This window comes from Pygocentrus nattereri, chromosome 4 (genome assembly GCF_015220715.1).
Source record: "Pygocentrus nattereri isolate fPygNat1 chromosome 4, fPygNat1.pri, whole genome shotgun sequence".
Lineage (NCBI taxonomy): Eukaryota > Metazoa > Chordata > Actinopteri > Characiformes > Serrasalmidae > Pygocentrus > Pygocentrus nattereri.
The window spans coordinates 23,304,770-23,325,261 of NC_051214.1; the positions used below are offsets into that span (position 1 = coordinate 23,304,770).

Genomic DNA, 20,492 nt, shown 5'->3' on the forward strand with positions numbered 1-20,492 from the left:
GCCAGACGGGCTGGTCTGAGTATTTCAGAAACTGCTGATCTACTGGGATTTTCACACACAACCATTTCTAGGGTTTACAGAGAACGGTCAGAAAAAGAGAAAATATCCAGTGAGCGGCAGTTGTGTGGAGGAAAATGCCTTGTTGATGTGAGAGGTCAGAGGAGAATGGGCAGACTGGTTCGAGATGATAGAAAGGCAACAAGTAACTCAAATAACCAACCAGAATCTCTGAGGAACGTTTCCAACACCTTGTTGAAAGTATGACATGAAGAAATAAGGCAGTTCTGAAGGCAAAAGGGGGTCCAACCTTTTACTAGCAATGTGTATCTAATAAACTGCCTGGTGAGTGTATATAACAATAATGATAATAATTATAATTTTTATCTGATTTTACTTTACATAGTCTGAAAATGAAGGTACTTGTCAATATGAAGATGTTATGATCCAAGTGAATGTGTATCTATTTTACATGTATGTGGATTAAACTCCACCTCCAGGATACGATTCCTCTTGCTGGACTGGATTTCTTTCAGTAAAGTCAAGTTTGAGAATATTGTGGGCCCTATGTGAAATCGTGCTTGCAGAGGGCCTCAATCATATTCTTTTCTTTGCAAGATTAGAACAATAATTAATATTTCATAAAGAAACAATGTCATAAGGTGCCTGAACTCACTGCTCTTGTTCACTGATAGTATGAAATACATTTTTAAAAATACATACTCAGTGGCTCAGGAGCTGTAAGTGATGAAACAGCCCTGGCATTACCGCTGTACAGTTGAGATAATAAGTTTTGGTTGAATATTTCTCAGATGTGGATGAGTGTCTATCTGCACTATCTGTATGTGGTCCAAACTCCAACTGCAACAACACAGTAAGAGGATACAGTTGTTCTTGCTGGGCTGGATTTACTGTAACAAACTCAAATCAAAAGATCAACACTAGTAACCCGTGTATAGGTAAGATATTAAACTTTAGTTTCAAGTTATTTCATGGTTCAATGAAACATTTTTATTGTTTTGCATTTTATGGACAAGGAAACTGTCCTTTAGATTTTGTGAAAATGACTTGATAAATGGCTCTAAAATGCCTGAATGAAGAAAAACTGTTTACATTAACATACATTCAAAGTTAAGAGAGTTTTTGCCACCTCCTGTAAAGTTACTATTTGTCAGATACATGTTTTTCTTTGGCCATTGACAACATTGTTAAATTTTACTTCTTAGTATAAGATTGATTATATTTTTATTGGTTTGAAAAGAAGTGGTAATTAATATGTAGGGCAGTATAATAAGCTGATCGTGCTTTATTATAATAGCCCAACTGTGGATTATCTGGAGCTGGTAAAATTTAGTTACCAAAGTTACCAAACTATCTGATAAACTTTTGTTGATTATAAACAGTGTTATGGTAAGGAAAAGGTTTAAAGGTTTAGGGTTAGTTTTAGGACTCTGTCTAGTTTTTGGTTTGATATTAAAGTTTACAATGATGTTAAAATGATTCCTTTTTACTATTTTACCATCTGTTCCAATACAAATTTCTCCTATAATTTCTCTTGCTGTAATGGATTTATAGTAACTGGCTGAAGTGGAAGTATCAGTGTTTGTGAGAAATGTAAGGTTGAGTCTTTAATTATTAGTTTTGTTCCTTTTTGAGAACAGAATGATAAACAATCTATAGATGATTGTAGTTGGACTGAAAACTTTACATATTAAAATGAATCCCCAGAATGACTTATATTTTGAAAAGTGTTGATCACATCTATTTATTTTATTCCTCTCACAGATGTGGATGAGTGTCTGTTCACACCATCACCATGTGGTCCAAACTCTAACTGCAACAACACAGTAGGAGGATACAGCTGCTCTTGCTGGGGTGGCTTTGCTGTTACAAATGCAAATCTAAATGTCAGCATTAGTAACCCTTGCATTGGTAAGATATTTAATTTCAGTTTAATGTTTTGCTATTAAATAAAAAAATTTGAAACTTTTATTTCAGTGGTGTCTCTGCCACAGACAGCCTGGTGGAGCACGGTAATCTGTAGGGGCAGCAGCGACTCCTCAATGAAAATATACAGAAACCTGATCAAACACACTCACTGAAAGAAAATTCACATTCACAAGCTAACATAACGTTGTGTTGTGCTGGTATGAGTGGATCAGACACAGCAGTGCTGCTGGAATTTTTAAACACTGTGTCCACTCACTGTCCACTCTATTAGACATTCCTACCTTGTCAGTCCACCTTGTAGATGTGAAGTCAGAGACATCAGCTCATGTGTGTCAGCATAGTTTGTGTTGGTCATCCTCTAGTCCTTCATCAGTGGTCACAGGACGCTGCTGGCTGGATATTTTTAGTTGGTGGACTATTCTCAGTCCAGCAGTGACACTGAGGTGTTTAAAAACTCCAGCAGCATGCTGTGTCTGATCCACTCATACCAGCACAACACACACTAACACACCACCAGCATCCCGTCAATGTTACTGCAGTGCTAAGAATGTTCCAGCACTCAAATAGTACTTGCTCTATGAGGGTCCATGGGGGTCCTGACCACTGAAGAACAGGGTAAATGGGGGCTAACAAAGTATCAGAGAAACAGATGGACTACAGTCTGTAACTGTGGAACTACAAAGTGCACCTATACAGTAAGTGGAGCTCATAAAGTGGGCAACGAGCATAGAACCAAGGAGGCAGTCATAATGTTATGCCTGATCAGGGCATGTGTTACAAGCAGCTGGGATATTTATTGGCATGGGTAAAAAAGGTAATGAAGGAATGTGTTTGTAGTGAATTCTAACCATCATATTTCTCTTTTAGATATAGATGAATGTCTGTTTGCACCATCTGTATGTGGATTAAACTCCATGTGCAACAACACAGTAGGAGGATACAGTTGCTCTTGCTGGACTGGATTCACTGCAGTAAACTCAAGTCTAGGTGTCAGTGTTAATAACTCCTGTGTAGGTGAGAGTCTAAATGTTGGTATTGTGTTTTGTTGACGGTTAGTGTTTCAATGATAAATCACTCTTCCAATACTGAAAATAAGTTGGTGCAAGAATCACAGGTCATTGTCATTACAGATGTGGAGGAATGTTTGTCTGAACCGTCCATTTGTGGTCCAAACTCCACCTGCATCAACACAGTAGGAGGATACAGCTGCTCTTGCCGGTCGGGATTTAACATAACCAACTCAAGTCTAAGCATCGGTGTTCATAACTCTTGTAATGGTAAGCTGGTTTTGTGTTGTTAGATGAAGATTTATGACTGCTAACAGTGAAAATGAGCAACTTTACAAAAAAGAATTGTTTATCAATTTTGCAGATGTGGATGAATGTCTCTTAACTCCATCTGTATGTGGTCCAAACTCCACCTGCATCAACACAGTAGGAGGATACAATTGCTTTTGCTGGAATGGATTTACTGCTACAAACTCAAGTCTAAGGGTTAACATTAGTAACCCTTGTAAGGGTAAGTCATCAAGCTTTAGGTTCAGTAATGTCAGAGGCCTTTTAAGTTTTAATGATGATAATGGACACACATAATTCTGAAAACATACATAAATATAATTTAAATAATTTTAAATGATCCCACAGATGTGGACGAGTGTCTATCTGCACCATCTGTTTGTGGATCAAACTCCAGCTGCATCAACACAGCAGGAGGATACAGTTGCTCTTGCTGGACTGGATTCGCTGCCACTAACTCAAACTTAACTATCAGCATTATTAACCCATGTATAGGTAAGTGATTAAATATCAATATAATATGTTGCCTGAAACTATTTAGTGTGAACCAGTCAGATCCCAGGCCTGAACCCGATAGAGCTGCCATTCACATCAGACATCCAAAGAATTTGAGCTGAGTTAAAGCAGTTTTTCTAGAAGCAATGGTCCAAAATTTCTCTTAAACATTGTTTGTGTTTTTGTACTGGCGACTGCTGCAGAAGGACTCTTTTTGACTGCTGCAGAAGGATACTTTTTCTTGCAATTGTACAATTATTTCAATATTGTAAAACGAAATTGTAAAGTTAAAGTATTTTGGGAAACAAATTAAATTAAATTCTAAATACTCTCCTGTAGTTATCTGTTTTCAGTTATTTTATGTCAAGGTGTCTTCTTCTATTAAACTAGTCACGACTTTTCAAATACGAAGCATTCTGAATGTTATTTTATTAGAAATTTATTATAGTTGTACAGTTTCTCAGTCCTTACGCAGTCATGTACAGCTCCATTCATCACTCTGAATACATCTAGAACCTAAGATGTCGCACTGGACTAGCATAGTGAATTCATTTTATACATTTATCTGAAACTAAACTAGTTTTCTGTTATAGAAAACATTGATTCTAAACCTCTGAACTGGTTTACGTGGTTTAACTTCACCTGCGTCAGCACAGTGGGAGGCTGCAATCACCCTTAGCTAAATAGTTTTACTGTAACAAACTCAAGCATCAGTAACAGCAAAGCTTGTATGTTCTGATATTAAACTGGTTTCATTTTTGGTGGAAATATTTAACATTCTGATTATTGAAATTTTTTGAAGTGAAAGTATGAAATATTGCTGATGAAATTCAGTTGATGAATTCAAAAGAAACTCTGTATTTTCTCTCACAGATATAAACGAATGTGCACCTGAACCATCTATTTGTGGTCCAAACTCCACCTGCACCAACATGATAGGAGGATACAACTGCTATTGCATGGGAGGATTTACTCCAACATACTCAAGGCTTGCTGTAAACATTACTAACCCTTGTAGAGGTCAGTTTTTAAATGTTTATTTCGGAAAATAAAGTTTTGAAGATTGAAACAGCCATATCATGTTGTAATGCTATAAATTAATCAACACACAGTTAAATCCTGTACTGCAGTGATTGACTTGTGTGGCAGTCAGAGGCAAAGGAAACATAGCACAGGTAGATGGAAGAAAAATAAATTTCTACTAAATATCAACAAATTTGATAAGCAAGTATGACATGATCAGTGAAGAAACTGAAGCTGGACAGAGTCTGTCTCATACAACAGCATAATGATCCCAAACATACCTCAAATTCCACCATGAAGTACTTCAGGAAATGTAAGCTAAAGCCTTTGGAATGACTCTCACTGTCCCCTGACTTAACCATCAGTGAAAATCTGTGGGCAGCTCCTAAATGTGCTGTACATGCAACACAGCCTAATAAACTGCAGACATAGAAGGGTTCATGTAAAATACTTTTTATATACCTGTAATTACAAAGCTTCTCCTGCAAAGTTACCAGTTTATGTTTAGAAGGTTTTGTTCCTTCATAAATGATCTACTGAAAGTTTGTGTTTTATTACTCTCTCTCTCTACACACACACACACACACACACACACACACACACACACACTCACACACCCACACATATATATATTTATATTTATTTTTTGTTATTTTACAGATGCGGATGAATGTCTGTCCACTCCGTCTGTTTGTGGTCCAAACTCCACCTGCACCAACATAATAGGAGGATACAGTTGCTCTTGCTGGCCTGGATTTACTGCAACAAACTCAAACCTAAAGATCAATGCTAGTAACCCGTGTAGAGGTAAGACATTAAACTGTATAATAAATGCTTCCTTGAATATATTTCAGTATTTTCTGTTCAGTTAGCCATTAGTGTGTACTGAGACCAGTTTTATTTTGTTGCTGTCCAAAAAATGCATCTCTATTTTTGTTTAACTTTATTTCTTTGTCTCTATCATTTACACTGTGTGAAAATTTAAAGATGAATGGACCAATACAAATGCTCCAAAATCACAAACCGCTGTACATTAACTTACATTCAAAATTAAGAGCTTTTTTGTCTTCTCCTGTAAAGTTTATATACTATAGCGCCAGGTTTGTATATAGGTTTGTAGACACCTGACCATCACAACTGTATGAGCTTGTTGGACATCCCATTCCCATTTGAAGAATTCAAGATAAACTCTGTGATTTCTCTCACAGATATAGATGAATGTGCACCTGAATCATCTGTTTGTGGTCCAAACTCCATCTGCACCAACATGATAGGAGGATACAAATGCTCTTGCACAGGAGGATTTACTCCAACATACTCAAGTCTGATGATTAGCGTTAATAACACTTGTAGAGGTCAGTACTTACATAGAAACTTACACAGACCTTTTCCACTTTCAGTAAATATTAGAAACATGATGTTCAAATTACAAGAAGAGAAAATCTTTCTTTACAGATGTGGATGAATGTCTACTTGGCACTGTGTGTGGTCCAAACTCCACCTGCACCAACAAAGTAGGGGGATACAGTTGCTCTTGCTGGGTGGGATTTACTGCAACCAGCTCAAATCTGCCTGTCAGCGTTAGTAACCCATGCACTGGTAAGACATTACATGTCAATTTAATGTTCTGGTCAAGATATTTCAAATAATGTTTTTCTTTTTTTCATGTGAAAATGATTTTTTTGCAAAATTTGGTTCTTATTTTTCAGTACAAAGCTTAAGACAGGTCCTAGTCTTGATGGGCCAGATGTGATCTTGTAACGAGAAAACACATCTGGAGACAACTCATTAAAATCTCAAAGAATTGGCCATTTAAATTTTGTTTGGCATTTTCCTAATTTAGTCATATCCATTTCCATTAGCGAGGACTCCCCCAGCCACAGAATACTACCAGGGCTAGGAGGGTGAAGTACATGCTTCATCCAAGTCATATGAAGCACCAGTGCATCATTTGAAACTGCTGCTAATGCAGTTGGACAGCTCAATGCTCTTGGTGAGGAATGCTAACTGCCAGTTATGACAGTTCTGTTACATCAGCTAACAGACGCTTGCACTGGTTAGCATCCTGCTGGGTGATGGAAGGCGAGGGAAGCCATCCTCCCACCTAGAGAGAGCGAGATCCATTGTGCTCTCTTGTGTTTCTGCTGCTCTTGCTTGAAAGGATTTATTGCAACAAACTCAGGGCTAGTTATCAGCGGCTTTTTAACAACATATTTTTCTCTTTTACAGACATAGATGAATGTCTGTCTTCACCTCCTGTGTGTGGATTAAACTCTGCCTGCAGTAACACAATAGGAGGATACAGTTGCTCTTGCTTGAATGGATTTACAGCAACAAACTCCAAACTCCCTGTCAATTCTAGTAATCCTTGTAGAGGTAAGCATTAAAAGGAAGCATAGTATTTAGACCAGTGAAGTCAAAATGGAAATTGGTGTGTTTCTATGACAATAACCATCACTACAATGATGACTAGAAATTACAAGTGCATTATGGGAGATTGTAGTGCCCTACAAATAAGTTGACAGATCCAGTTTAATACTATTCAGTTCAAATTAATTTAACAACAGGTGTTCACCAAGTTTTGACAGAGTTCTCTTTAAATACTCTTTCAATGAATTCACAGTCATAAGATTCTTCTCATAAGTCCAAAGAACATTGAATGCAATTACACATTTCTGCCAGAGAGGTCTCTAAATCCCCAAATATTACATAATAAAACAGCAGCTTTAACATTAGCTATTCTTCTTCTGTCCATTGCTTAGTAACAAGAGACTGGAAATGCTGATTTGTGCAGTCAGCTGCTGGAGTGATCTACTGTGTTCACTACAATTTAACAGTGCATTGAGTGGGATATTGTAGTACCTTCAAAATCACTCTAGAATTCAAATTTATGATTTGGGAAAACAGCAGACGTGCATAAAAGTGCCCTAAAAGTGTTTTTAACATGTATATATGTTATATATATGTATGTGGTTGTTCAGTAGCTTTACCTCATATACTTTTATTAGAAGTTATTATAAATAATATTAATATTGGTTCCTTTCATCAAGATGTGGATGAGTGTCTTGACACTGCACTATGTGGTCCAGTGACAACATGAACCAACACAGTCGAAAATTTCACTTGTGTTTGCATTTAGTTAGCTAAAAACATATTTTTAGCTTTTTTTGACTATAATTTTTTTTTTCTCTTCGCAGATGTAGATGAATGTCTTTCACCATCTCTTGCATGTGGATTAAACTCCACCTGTAGTAACACAATAGGAGGATACAGTTGCTCTTGCTTGAGCGGATTTACAGCAACAAACTCCAAACTCCCTATCAATGCTAGTAATCCTTGTATAGGTAGGCATTCAGTGGAAGCTCAGTGATTACACTGATTAAAGTGACCAATAATATTCACCTTGCAACCTTTTCGTCTTCCCCTCTAGAGTTAATATAATATATTATATGGCCAAAAAATATGTAGATACCTGACCATCACATCTATATGAGCTTGTTGGACATCCCATTTCAAAACAACAGGCAGGGAGTTTTGTGGGAATTATTGCCCATTCCTTCAATCAGGTCAGGCCCTGATATTAGATAAGAAGACCTGGGCCTGTTTGATGGGCTTAACTCTGCACAGGACACTGGAACTTCTCTACACCAAACTTGTCAAACTATGTCTTTTTATACCTCGCTTTAACACAGAGACACAGTCATGCATGAACAGGAAAGGGCCTTTCCCAAACTGTTTCCACAAAATTGAAAGCAAATAATTGTCTGAAATGTCTTTGTATGCTATTGCAATAACATATCCCTTCAATGGAACTAAGATTTGGAGAAAAAATGCTTCACTTCATGCAGCTGCTCAAGCATGTAAAACCATTTTATGACACTCCTGACACAGTTCTTGTGCTGACATTGCTTCCAAGCTGTTTGGGATTTTGTAGTGCGTGATGTAGCAGAGTTGACAGGAGCAGATCTAGGAGGGCAGAAATTTCTCTGAGTCACTGATCTGTTCAGTTCGACTCATTCTGTTGCCAGTGTTTGTCTATGGAGATGCACGCATGGCTATGTGCTTGATTTTTTACACCTGTTAACAGTGAGTGTGGCAGAAAAGACCTGAACTCAATAATTAGATGGGGTGTCCACATACATTTGTTAGTGGTTTGTCAGTAGCTTTTCCTTGCATGCCAAACTTTATTTAGTTATTATAAATAGTTTAATATTATTTCCTTTCATCGAGATGTGGATGAGTGTGTTGCCACTGCAGTATGTGGGCCAATGACAACATGAACCAACACAGTTGGAAATCTCAATTGTGTATGCGCTTAGTTCTTTAGGTAACAATGGATTTTCAGCTTTTTAACTAAGAGGCGTTTGTTGTTCCTCTTCACAGACGTAGATGAATGTCTGTCATCACCTCCTGTGTGTGGATTAAACTCTGCCTGCAGTAACACAATAGGAGGATACAGTTGCTCTTGCTTGAATGGATTTACAGCAACAAACTCCAGACTCCCTGTCAATTCTAGTAATCCTTGTAGAGGTAAGCATTAAAAGCTCAGTGATTACACAGTTGCACGAAATGTTCATATTATTTGTGTAGTGTTTTTGAACAAAGTACAAAACAGCTTTACAGAAATCAATTTAAAGGTCTAATTGCTCAGAGTCAGGGCCCCCTAGTGGGAATCTTAGATATTTTAATTAATATCTTCAAATAAAACATATTTCTCCTCATCTCCTCATTTCTCCTCATATTTCTGTTATCAGTTTAACTAGGACACTGCTGCTTCTCTGTGTGTGAAATGTTGTGCCTCTGTGTTGAGCTGCTAGCAAGCAATGATGTGTGAAAGGGGAGAGGTGAGAACCCCCTGTTATGAAAACAGCTCACACCTCTCCACAAAGTCCATCATGCAGAGGAAAAAGGGACAGCTGTTCCTCGATATCACAATTTATGTAGAATTAGCAACAATGAAAAAAAGCATTTCAATTAAAAATCTAGTAGGTTTCTGTTGAGAAAATTACCTCAATATTATTGAAGAGCAAAACTGCATAGATCATCTGAGGGAACCTTCTCCAAAACATCATTAATCACTTGTGAATTGCATTTAACCAAACACATCAGGCTTTATGGCATTAAGACCAGATTCCTGACTGTAGATAAAAGTGTTCAGGTCAACAGCTCTGCACAGATGTGTTTATTTTAATATGATTTATCTTAAAGGTACTTTCTGAATTAACAAACTGATTAGGAACAGATTAGATGGTCAGACTAAAGTTAGTTGGTGCAGCATGAGATGTGTTGTCTTATATATTGTCTTATACACAGTGGCCCAATCCCAATTCACCCCTTGCCCCTACTACTTAGCCATTAGTCCATGTTTTGCGTGTTCACGTCTAGGGGGTGTTCACAACTACTCTGTTCACGTCCCCATTTTTATTGAGATAGAGGGCTAGGGTGAAGTGTTAGGGCTACATGGCACTCCAAACAGAGGTTTTTCAGAGGCACACTTTCAGAGTGACATGAGACAAAAAAAACGGCCAGATGGCTGCGTGAGCGACCAAAGAAACCCACAAATATAAGTATTTTCTTTTTTTTATAAGTAGTATTTTTACAATAACTACTGTATTATCTTAATTTTAAATTTAGTTTAATGACGTTTCAATGTATTACGGGTAATTTTCTTCATAACAAGCATAACAAAATTGTTAATAGCATGCTAATGTCTCGGTAGCTAGCTAACTTTCCCATTCCACCTTAAATAGTCCAGCAGTTTTGATGCCTGAAGTGTCAGAATGTAAAAAAATTTTTTTTTTAATTTGAGGTTTGTCCCATTTCGTAGGGCAAGATTTCAACCATTGCCCCTTGTAAGTCAGTTCAGAGGAGTTAGGGTGACACTCGGAAACAAGGGGTCGGAGTAAAAAGAAGAAATCGGACTGGGCCCAAGTCTTTTAGTAAACCTCAAAAATGTGTGGATTAATATTTATCTACAGATAGAATGTTTTACTAGCAAATGTGAGACCTGCACAGTCCTGATAAAAGATAAGAGAAGCTAACTTTGCTAGCTTAGTGATCATAACATGGCTCTGCAAGATTATTTCCTGATGGACATTACATTAAAATGAATGTTAGTAAATATTATTTTAGCTTACCTTAGGGCTGCTTGTTAAGAGTGTGGTCTTCATTAAAGTTTAATCCAAAACCTTTTCACCCTCGGGAATTAAATACAAACAGCACCTCCTGATCAGGATTGTGTTTTAATCGTGTTGTAATTAGAACACCTTTCACTGTTTCTTAGCCTCATAGTTCTGTATGCCATCGCTGGTTTGATCGGAGTAGTTTCTGCAAAGTTTATCATTCATTTGTAGAAGAAAAGGTGCTTAGAGATGGTTGCTAAACAGTGATTGGTTGAGTGTTGTGTTGATCATTATTTATTACAGTCCACAAGATGATTATTTACTCTGCCAATGCGTAATAGCTGCTGACAGACAAAATTACAAGACATAACATTTTATTAATTTCACAGATGTGGATGAGTGTCTGTCCACTCTGTCTGTCTGTGGTCCAAACTCCACCTGCATCAACACCGTAGGAGGATATAGTTGCTCTTGCTGGCTTGGATTTACTGCTACAAACTCAAATCTCAAGATCAATGCTAGTAACCCGTGTAGAGGTAAGATATTAAACTTTAGTTTCATCTTCTGCTCAAGTCATTTCAAGTTCAGTATGAAGCTTCCTTGAATATGTTTCAGTATTGTGTGTGTGTGTGTGTGTGTGTGTGTGTGTGTGTGTGTATTGAGACACATGCGTTTTTTTTTTTTAATACAGTCCAAATAAAATTCATCTCGTTTTGTTGAATTTTATTTTTCTACATGATTTGAAAACAGTGTCTGTCCTTTACACTGGGTCAAAATTTCATGATGAATGGACCAGAAGAAATGCTCCAAAATCACTTGGAATAAAACTCCTGTACATCATAGATGTGAATACCGAAGTAACATGTCGTAGGCAAAAGAAATGAAATAGGCTTCATGTTGAACATTACAATATTTATTTAACATAATTTGAAAAAGAAATTCGGAGGGATGTAGATTTTATAACCGATTTCACAGCTTCACAAATGCTCGCTATGCACACTGCCTGTGACACGACCCACATCAAGTCGGTAGCCCAGCTCCAGCTCATGTAAGCATGTCTCCAGCGCAGTTCCAGTTGGTGCATTTTTATCGAATTTTCTCAAAAATGCATGCTGCACAATCTTGTTTGACTGTGTTTGAGCATATTCAAACACACAAAATGCCTTTTCATTTCTAGTGAACGCCATTCTTCAACCTGAAAACATTAAAAATCAAACTTGGTTAGTTTTTACACATTTTGTTAAAATTTGAGATCATTTGATGGAGGATTGGCGATGTTATTAGACTACGAAATGATGGCAATTTTTAGGGACACTCTGTACTATGTGGCCAAAAGTATGTGGACACATGACCGTTACACCTATATGAACTTGTTGGATGGGCAGTTATATAGAGTTTTGTAGGAAATTATGCTTGCTCAAACCAGACATTGCTGATTGTTTTTAATGGTCTGTTTAATTGCTAGATATTCATACAATAGGCTGACCAGCTATTTAGATAGCTAGCTCTAATAACATTCACAGGCTCTTCCAAAAATGTTCAGAAGCTTTAAACAGGAATTAAAGTTAAAAATGTTACTTGGACGTTGAGCCAAGCTTCAAACATTTGACTTTAAGTTACGAATTCACACTGTTTACGGCATGACTGACTCTGATCTCCTTTACTTTCAATCATTAATGGAGTCAGGCTAGAAATGCACAAAGTTGCACGAAGTTGTATAAGAAAGTGAAAGTCAACTGCAGCGTTCAGACAGAAACAATAGGGAATTCAAAGAGCTGGTTTGTCATCTCTTTCTGCAGGGGCCATAGTGGAAATCTTTTATGCTTTAATTACATCCTTTTGGTAAAAACAAACTCAAGCCAGAGCATCACTATGAGTAACCTATGCCAGGGTAAATTATTAAAAAGCTGTTTAACATTCTGGGATCAAGGAATGTCAGGCTTCAATAATCAAATGGTCTCGGGCAATACTTTTAGTGCTTTACTTTAATCAAGATTTCTGTGAATGTTTATACATCTGCTGTGTCCAAAGTCCATCTTCCAACAAAATAGCGTCTTAAGTTCAGAGTGAAATTTACTGCAGTTATTACAAATAAGCATTTGCAATCGTTGATTATCAAATTTATCTTGTAGATGTGGATGAGTGTCTTGTTGCCCCGTCTGTATGTGTCTCAAACTCCACCTGCACCAACACATTAGGAAGTTACAGTTGCTCTTGCTTGCCTGGATTTACAGTTTCAAATTCAAGTCTAACCGCAAGTATCAGTAACCCATGTAAAGGTAAGAGATCGCTGTTTATCTCGTTGTTATATTGTTTGTGTTTTTATTTGTATCTATGCATTGAAAATGGACGTGTTTTAGTTCTTGTATGTATATATATCATATATATCAATATGTACATATATATCTATCAGTATGTATATATATATATATATCGTTGATGTTGGAACAAAACCTCGTATCTCCATTTTTTCATTTTTTTCATTTTTTGACAATTTCAAAGGGCCTGTTTCTCTTTACATTGTGTGTAAATTACATGATGAACGGACCCAAAGAAACGACCCAAAATGACTTGCAAATATGTCTGGAAAATTGACTTGCATTAAAACTACAGTATGTTTTTTCTTTCTCCATTTTTGGAGATACGAGGTTTTGTTCTGACAACAACTATACAAACACACACACACACACACACACACACACACACACACACACACACACACATACGCACGTGCTAAAAAGGTAGAATAGTACCTCAAATGGAAATTAGCGGTGATGTATTAAACTGAAACTGTTTTAAATTAAAAACAGTACAAAATGAAAATGTATTAATGAGAATGAAATGTAGTATTTTTGTAAGTAATTTTTCATTCCAAATAAAAAAAAAAACCAAATATCCAAAAAAGCAAAAAAGAAGCATGTTTAACACTCTGGTAAATCACCTTTCCTTTCAGCAGCACTTCTTTTAGTGACTGAAGACAGTTTTTAACAGCAGATTTTTTGCCCTTTTTCTTCAGCTCTTAACTGTACAGGGCATTAGTTGACAATTTAAAAAGACTCCAGAACCAGAGTGGATAACTAGTATTAGGGCATTGTGTTGATCATGTTGACATGCTGCTCTAAACATAATACCAAGACTGTTTCGTCACAGAAATGCACAATCTAATGTTGGTGCCCTTTCTTTGGTAGTGTATTACATTCTTCAGAATGCCTGAATCTGACACCTGAACTGACCCACTCTCAGCATTGTTGTGTTAAGACTGTGACAGATTCATTTACTGTTGTAGTGTCTTTTCTGTATTGTACTTAAATGCACCCTTGCAGACTCTTGATGTATGAGAAAATGTTGCATTCACTTTGTAGATGTGAATGAGTGTCTTGTTACACCATCTTATTGTGGCCCAAACTCCACCTGCACCAACACAATAGGAGGATACAGTTGCTCTTGCTTGAGTGGATTCACTGTAACAAACTCAAGTTTGAATGTCAGCACAAGTAACCCATGCAGAGGTACGTTTGGTTGATGTAATGATCTCTTTGGAGTATATCGCTGTTGTCAGAAGAAAACCTTGTTATCTCCATTTTTGTCATTTTTTATTTTTTGTCATAATTTGAAAATACCCGTTGCCCTTTACATTGTGTGTAAATTTCATAATGAATGGACTCAAAGAAATGACCCAAAAAGTCTGGTTCCATTGACTTAAAATAAGTAAAGTATGTTTTTTCCTTCTCCTGTAAAGTTACCATTTTGGAGATACAAGGTTTTCTTCCGACAATAACGATATGTTGTTTATTAAAAAACTATAATTGAAAGTTTTATTAGGATTGGATCTTGTAAATGTAAACGTAAGACATGCTTTCTGAAATGCACATTGTAGACTTTTTGTCCCAGATATGTACATGTTCTCTCTTCCTTTTCTCACAGCAGCTCCAAGCACTGTAGCTCCTACACTGCCCCCTACAGTCTCATCAGGTGTGCCTCCTAAACCTTTTCATTTGCTTGTTTTAGTAAAGGAAGTTATTCAACTGTCTACATTATATATATATATATATATATATATATATATATATATATATATATATATATATATATATATATATATATATATATATATATAATAAATGTGTGTATATATCTGGGGCAGTTTTCTGGCAGTATAATGACATTTACCCAGAATGTCGCCATGCCCCCAGATCCTGTGTTTCTTTTTCAAAACGGTATTTTTATTATATGCCAGTATCATTGGATTTTTGTTATATGTATCTATTGCCATCTACTGGTCAGTTATTTGAAGTGCCTGGAAAACAGACGGTATGTCTGCACAGCAAAATCAGATTTTTAAAGCCAGTTTATTTATAATCATCCTACATGAAGATATAGACAAACAACATAACTGAACACTACATATTTAAAGGTGAGCTTATAAGACATGTTTAAGCAGCCATCAAATAATGGATGCTATCAAATCAAATCTAGTCTCGACACATTAATTTAATGATCAAAATGAAAGATTTATATGTTTGTCATGTGCACAAATAAACACAAAGTTGCATTTTTAGAGATTCAAGTGTTCTTAAAAATATACATATATGTGTCATATGCAGTAAGAAAAACACAGTCCTGTCATATAGAAGGTGAACATTGAAATGCCAGTATATACACGCTTAGAAAAAAAGGTATGAAACTGTCACTGGGGCAATACCAAAGGGAATATCAAAGGGACATCCCAGTACCTTTAATAATCCATAAACATTATATTTCAAGTTGTATTAACTCCACATATCTCCAGAACCTTTATTTTACTGTTCTGTTTTAAAACATTAGGTTATGAAAAGATACAAATATCCACTTTTTCCCACTGGGAAGAACGTATTTAAGGTTCACAATTTGGCCTTAAAGCCACTGATATAACTTTGAGGGAAAGTTTACAATGTACCTTGATGAAGAAAAGATGTACCTACACAGAACCTTTGTCTACATTGTACAGTTTGTCATTTGTGCAATAATGTTTTAGCAGCCACCTCACAGGAGAGTGCTAAAGGGTGTGGGGGAGGGGTTTCTGGGACCAAATCACTGGTCATATGCTTATGTCAGTGGAGTATGAGGTGTGGTTGAAGGTTGGGCCACTGTGTTCAGAGTGAGACTTTTGGGGGGGTAGAAACTATTCTGTAATCTGGTGGTCCTTGAGTTCATATTCCTGTATCGTCTGCCAGATGGGAGAGATGTGAGGAGATGTGTTTGAGGTGGGTTTTGTCTATGAAAATTCTCTACCATGTTCTACCTCCAGGAGTTCCATCATCTGGATTCAATGTTGGATTTAGTTAGAGTGAGTCTCAGCCCTGGTCCTGAAGTACCACTGCACTGCACTTTTTCGAGCTTCCCCTGCTCCCGAAAACAACAGATGCAACTAAAAAAGAAATTAATAGCCCTTTCTGAGGTGAACTGGGTGTTTTAGAGTAGGGGAAACACTACAACATGGCAGGGCAGTGATAATCCAGAACCAGGATTAAGATCCACTGCTCTAACTACTTCCAATGTCAGCCGCAAAATATTCCTGGGAATATATTGCCCTTGAAAATGTGTTATATGTGCGCTAATCATAGTGCAGTAAAATAATAAGATAATAGTTACACTTTTTTTGAATTGCTTTGTGTCTCATGATTGTTTTAATCATTATTGCAATTATTAAAGAATGCAAAGATAAATTATTTGACACATGCATTTTGCTAAACATGACAAATTAACAGAAGATTCACCACAGGGGCCTCTTATCCGGGGTAGGGGATAGGAGTTGGATGCCCTTTTATATGTTTTTCATTTCTGTTACAGTTTATTTCTCGTAAATATATACAGGTTAGTGCATCGTCATCAACCTGTACATGCTAAACTGATTTTCCTATTTCCCCCTAGTACCACCAAACAGTAACCAAACAGTAAGCAAACTGCCACTGCTGATTGTGAAAAGGATGACTGCAGCTTTAAGGAATGTGTGATTAATTTTACAGTACAGTGCATCTGTAACTGATTGCTTTAATCTCACTTTTCTTTCCTAGAGAACTCAATAAGTATGTCACTGACAATAAATGAGAAGTTTGACATCACACTCACCGATCCAAGTAGTGCAAAGTATATGAGATATAAAGCTCAAATCGAGCAGGCAGTAAGTATGGCTAATTTTGTATGTAGAACTGAAATAGATATAATGCAGTCTACGTTATTAGTGCTGTTTACTGGAATATTTTCATGCTGAAACTGAAACAGACTGGTGTACAGTTTGGTTTTATGAACTGATGCTTGATGATTAATAATGAGAATCAAAGTTTATACTTAAAATGTCTGAAAGTGTTTGTCCTTTAAAAGACACAGTGTCAGTAAGAATGCATATGATGCTCACCTCAGAGCTCCACAGCATTCAGAAATCAGCATAATAACTCGCTCTGTTTTTCAGATAGATGCTTCTTACAAAAATGTAGCTGGCTACAAATCAGGTTCTGTCAGAGTCTCCAGGTTCAGGTGAGCTCACCATTTCTAAACACTAGCAGCCATAAAATACACTACTATTCCCAATGACCAACTCTGTGAGTGGTGTTCTCTATGTGTTTTCTAGGTCTGGCAGTGTAATTGCAGACTTTACAATTGCAACAACAACGGATACCCTTGATTTTGGATCAGCAAACACTCAGCTCTCTAGTGCACTTGTTGACAAAGGATTCAGTGTAAATGAAAATGCCTTTGCTGAAAGCAGTAAGTGTCAAGTATATCTGAGTTTACAGTTTCAGTGAGCAAAGTACTCTTTCTCAATTATTCTGTTACTTTTCAAACATTATGTTTTGTGTATTTGGACACATTTGAAGGGTTACATGAAGTTACAAAAAAGACTACCTGCACAGGACTCACATGCACAGTTAATGAATGATATTTATAAGTGTTTATGAACAGCTTCATATCCAGTAATGTCAATTTCAGAAGATTTAAAAAAAAAGTTATGTTGTAATGACATAATGGGCCTTAAACTAAAGTGACAGACATTTGTTCCATTTATACACTTTTAAGAAGCATCAAATACAGAACTAAGAAAGCAGAGACCAGCTCAATAACACTATATTATATTGGTTCTGTGCCTTTCTATTTTAGTTAAAGTAGACTCACAGTTTCAATTGAGAGGACCTCTGTGACTACAGTGGTTTCATGTTTTCAGCCACACAAGTGTTTTTATTAGAAAGTGTTCATCGAAATGATGCATCATAACTGTGATAGCTCATAGAATATTTACTTTTGTACTTCAGTGCATTAAAAAGCAAGTACTTTTGTAGTTTTTTTCTACTTTCATTGGAGTGTACACCGATCAGGAATAACATTATGACCACCTCCTTGTTTCTATGCTCATTGTCCGTTTGATCAGCTCCGGAGCAGGTACTATTTGGGTGGTGGATCATTCTCAGCACTGCAGTAACACTGGTGGTGTGTTAGTGTGTGTTGTGCTGGTACAAGTGGATGAGACACAGCAGTGCACTCACTGTCCACTCACTGTCCACTCTATTAGACATTTCTACCTTGTCAGTCCACCTTATAGATGTAAAGGCAGAGACGGTAGCTCATCTGCTGCTGCACAGTTTGTGTTGGTCATCCTCTAGTCCTTCATCAGTGGTCACAGGACGCTGCTGGCTGGATATTTTTGGTTGGTGGACTGTCTGTGTATATGGTGTTAATGAGACCTCAAAAACCGGATATATTTCGCTGCTGGCGGATCAAAACCTTGGATCTCCAAAATGGTAACTTTATAGGAGAAGGAAAAAACTTACCTTACTTTTGATGCAAATCAATGGAATCACACAACGTAAACGACAACAAGCACTTGCAAATTATGTCAAAAACTGAACAATTACAGAAATGCAGATGTGAGGTTTTGTTCTGACAGCAGTAATATACTGTATTATTGCCATTATGTTGATATAAACTGAACAAATGTCCGTCACTTTAGTTTGACCTCTTATGCCAACACAGTGTTAGAAAATCCCTTGGAAATCCAGGGAACATAGGCTGTTGTCTGTTGCAGAGTTTATTGTTGCATGCGCGGCCACAGACACACACAGCTAGTCCGTAAGACATAGGGCTAACACAGTTATATAGCTGGACTGATGCCAAGAATAGGCCCAGCACATACAGGTGTGACAAACACAAACATATAGGGATAAACAAGAATAGACAGAAGAATGTTCTAAATACAGTCACAGTACAGGCACACACAAAACAACACATTCCTTCACTTCTTAAATATGATATTAAATGCATGTGATATGAAATCCCATTGTAGGCAGCCTTCAAATAAGGTAGGTAGCCTTCAAATAAGGTGTGCACAGCAGTCACAGTGGTTGCTGGTGGAGTGAAAGTCATTTTAACACTGGAATTGGAAGGATATGTTGAATTCAGTGGCATGTTGTGATGTTCATTATTTCAGAAGAGTCTGTCCTAGTCCAAAACCAGGGCAAAATCTATCCTCTTCAGGAAATGCAGCTGAACTGTGATCCTCCATCTGGTGCAGTCGGAGATATAAAATGGAGCGTGAACGGGGCTGACCCTCTGCTAAACCCAGATAAATATAGTGTCGTCAATAATAACCACACTCTTAAAGTCAAACGTGTGACCACAGACTACACCGGTGAGTCATGTGAATGCGTCATTCATTTTTGTTTAGTTTTCCTCACTTTATGTACCACATAAAACACTAGTTTAACACCGTAGAAGGTGAAAAGCGGAGTTACTAATGACCTGATATGAACACACACATGCAAAAGTTTGGTGACACCTTTTTTAAGTGGTCCTTTTAGATCAGGGATGTCAAACTCAACTAAAAGGGCCAATTTAAAAAAAATCTCAACAAATCTGTGGGCCAGCTGTGTTTTTACTTCATTTTTAATGAATGTGCTGTAATCCGAACTGGCCATTGTTTATTCAAAATACGCAAAAACTGCAGCAGTAAAATATAAACACTTTCAGTAGACCTTGAAATATTACATGAAAACTTGCAATATTAAAAACGTAATTGTCCTCAGGTGCTCTTACTTTTAAACCTACCTATCTGCATCCTTTCTTTGCTGCAAGTTCATTAAGATTTGGGTTCAATTTCTGAGCAGCTGAGGTGATGTTTATTGGTTGAACTGCAGCTGAGATGCAGCTGGTGTGTTCGGTAATATGACTGGTGTAGATCTGTGTAGAACTGAGGTCTAACCGCTTTCTCATAGACTGCTGTTGGGGTATAAGAGACAGAGCACACATTGCACTATATTGCCAAAAGTATTCGCTCGTCTGCCTTCACATGCATTTGAATTTGAGTGACATCCCATTCTTAATCCATAGGGTTTTATATTATGATGGCCCACCCTTTGCAGCTACAACAGCCTCACCTCTTCTGGGAAGGCTTTCCACAAGGTTTAGGACTGTGTATATGGGAATTTTTGACCATTCTTCCAGAAGCAAATGCCTAGGTTCTTGGTTTTATACGCCTGTGGCAATGGAAGAGATTGGAACACCTGAATTCAATTATTTGGATGGGTGAGTGAATACTTTTGGCAATATAGTGTATTTTGCAGTGCATGCTGGGGACTGTAAA

General features: G+C 37.1%; 1 protein-coding gene across 3 annotated transcripts in view; it reads left to right on the top strand.

Annotated features, from left to right (window-relative positions):
* LOC108440961 (fibrillin-1-like) overlaps positions 1–20,492 on the top strand; it is a 67,381-nt gene that overhangs the window by 34,355 nt on the left and 12,534 nt on the right. The window contains exons 26-46 of one of the 3 annotated variants that reach the window (XM_037537519.1): positions 810–956; positions 1,783–1,929; positions 2,815–2,961; positions 3,078–3,224; positions 3,319–3,465; positions 3,591–3,737; positions 4,611–4,757; positions 5,421–5,567; positions 5,969–6,115; positions 6,216–6,359; positions 6,990–7,136; positions 7,958–8,104; positions 9,144–9,290; positions 11,272–11,418; positions 13,015–13,161; positions 14,245–14,391; positions 14,807–14,854; positions 16,936–17,042; positions 17,331–17,395; positions 17,490–17,626; positions 19,341–19,541. In XM_037537519.1, coding sequence (XP_037393416.1) covers positions 810–956; positions 1,783–1,929; positions 2,815–2,961; positions 3,078–3,224; positions 3,319–3,465; positions 3,591–3,737; positions 4,611–4,757; positions 5,421–5,567; positions 5,969–6,115; positions 6,216–6,359; positions 6,990–7,136; positions 7,958–8,104; positions 9,144–9,290; positions 11,272–11,418; positions 13,015–13,161; positions 14,245–14,391; positions 14,807–14,854; positions 16,936–17,042; positions 17,331–17,395; positions 17,490–17,626; positions 19,341–19,541 — 2,907 coding nt within the window. The remainder of the gene's footprint in view (positions 1–809; positions 957–1,782; positions 1,930–2,814; positions 2,962–3,077; positions 3,225–3,318; positions 3,466–3,590; positions 3,738–4,610; positions 4,758–5,420; positions 5,568–5,968; positions 6,116–6,215; positions 6,360–6,989; positions 7,137–7,957; positions 8,105–9,143; positions 9,291–11,271; positions 11,419–13,014; positions 13,162–14,244; positions 14,392–14,806; positions 14,855–16,935; positions 17,043–17,330; positions 17,396–17,489; positions 17,627–19,340; positions 19,542–20,492) is intronic. The other 2 variants (XM_037537520.1, XM_037537521.1) reach the window with 2 other exon arrangements.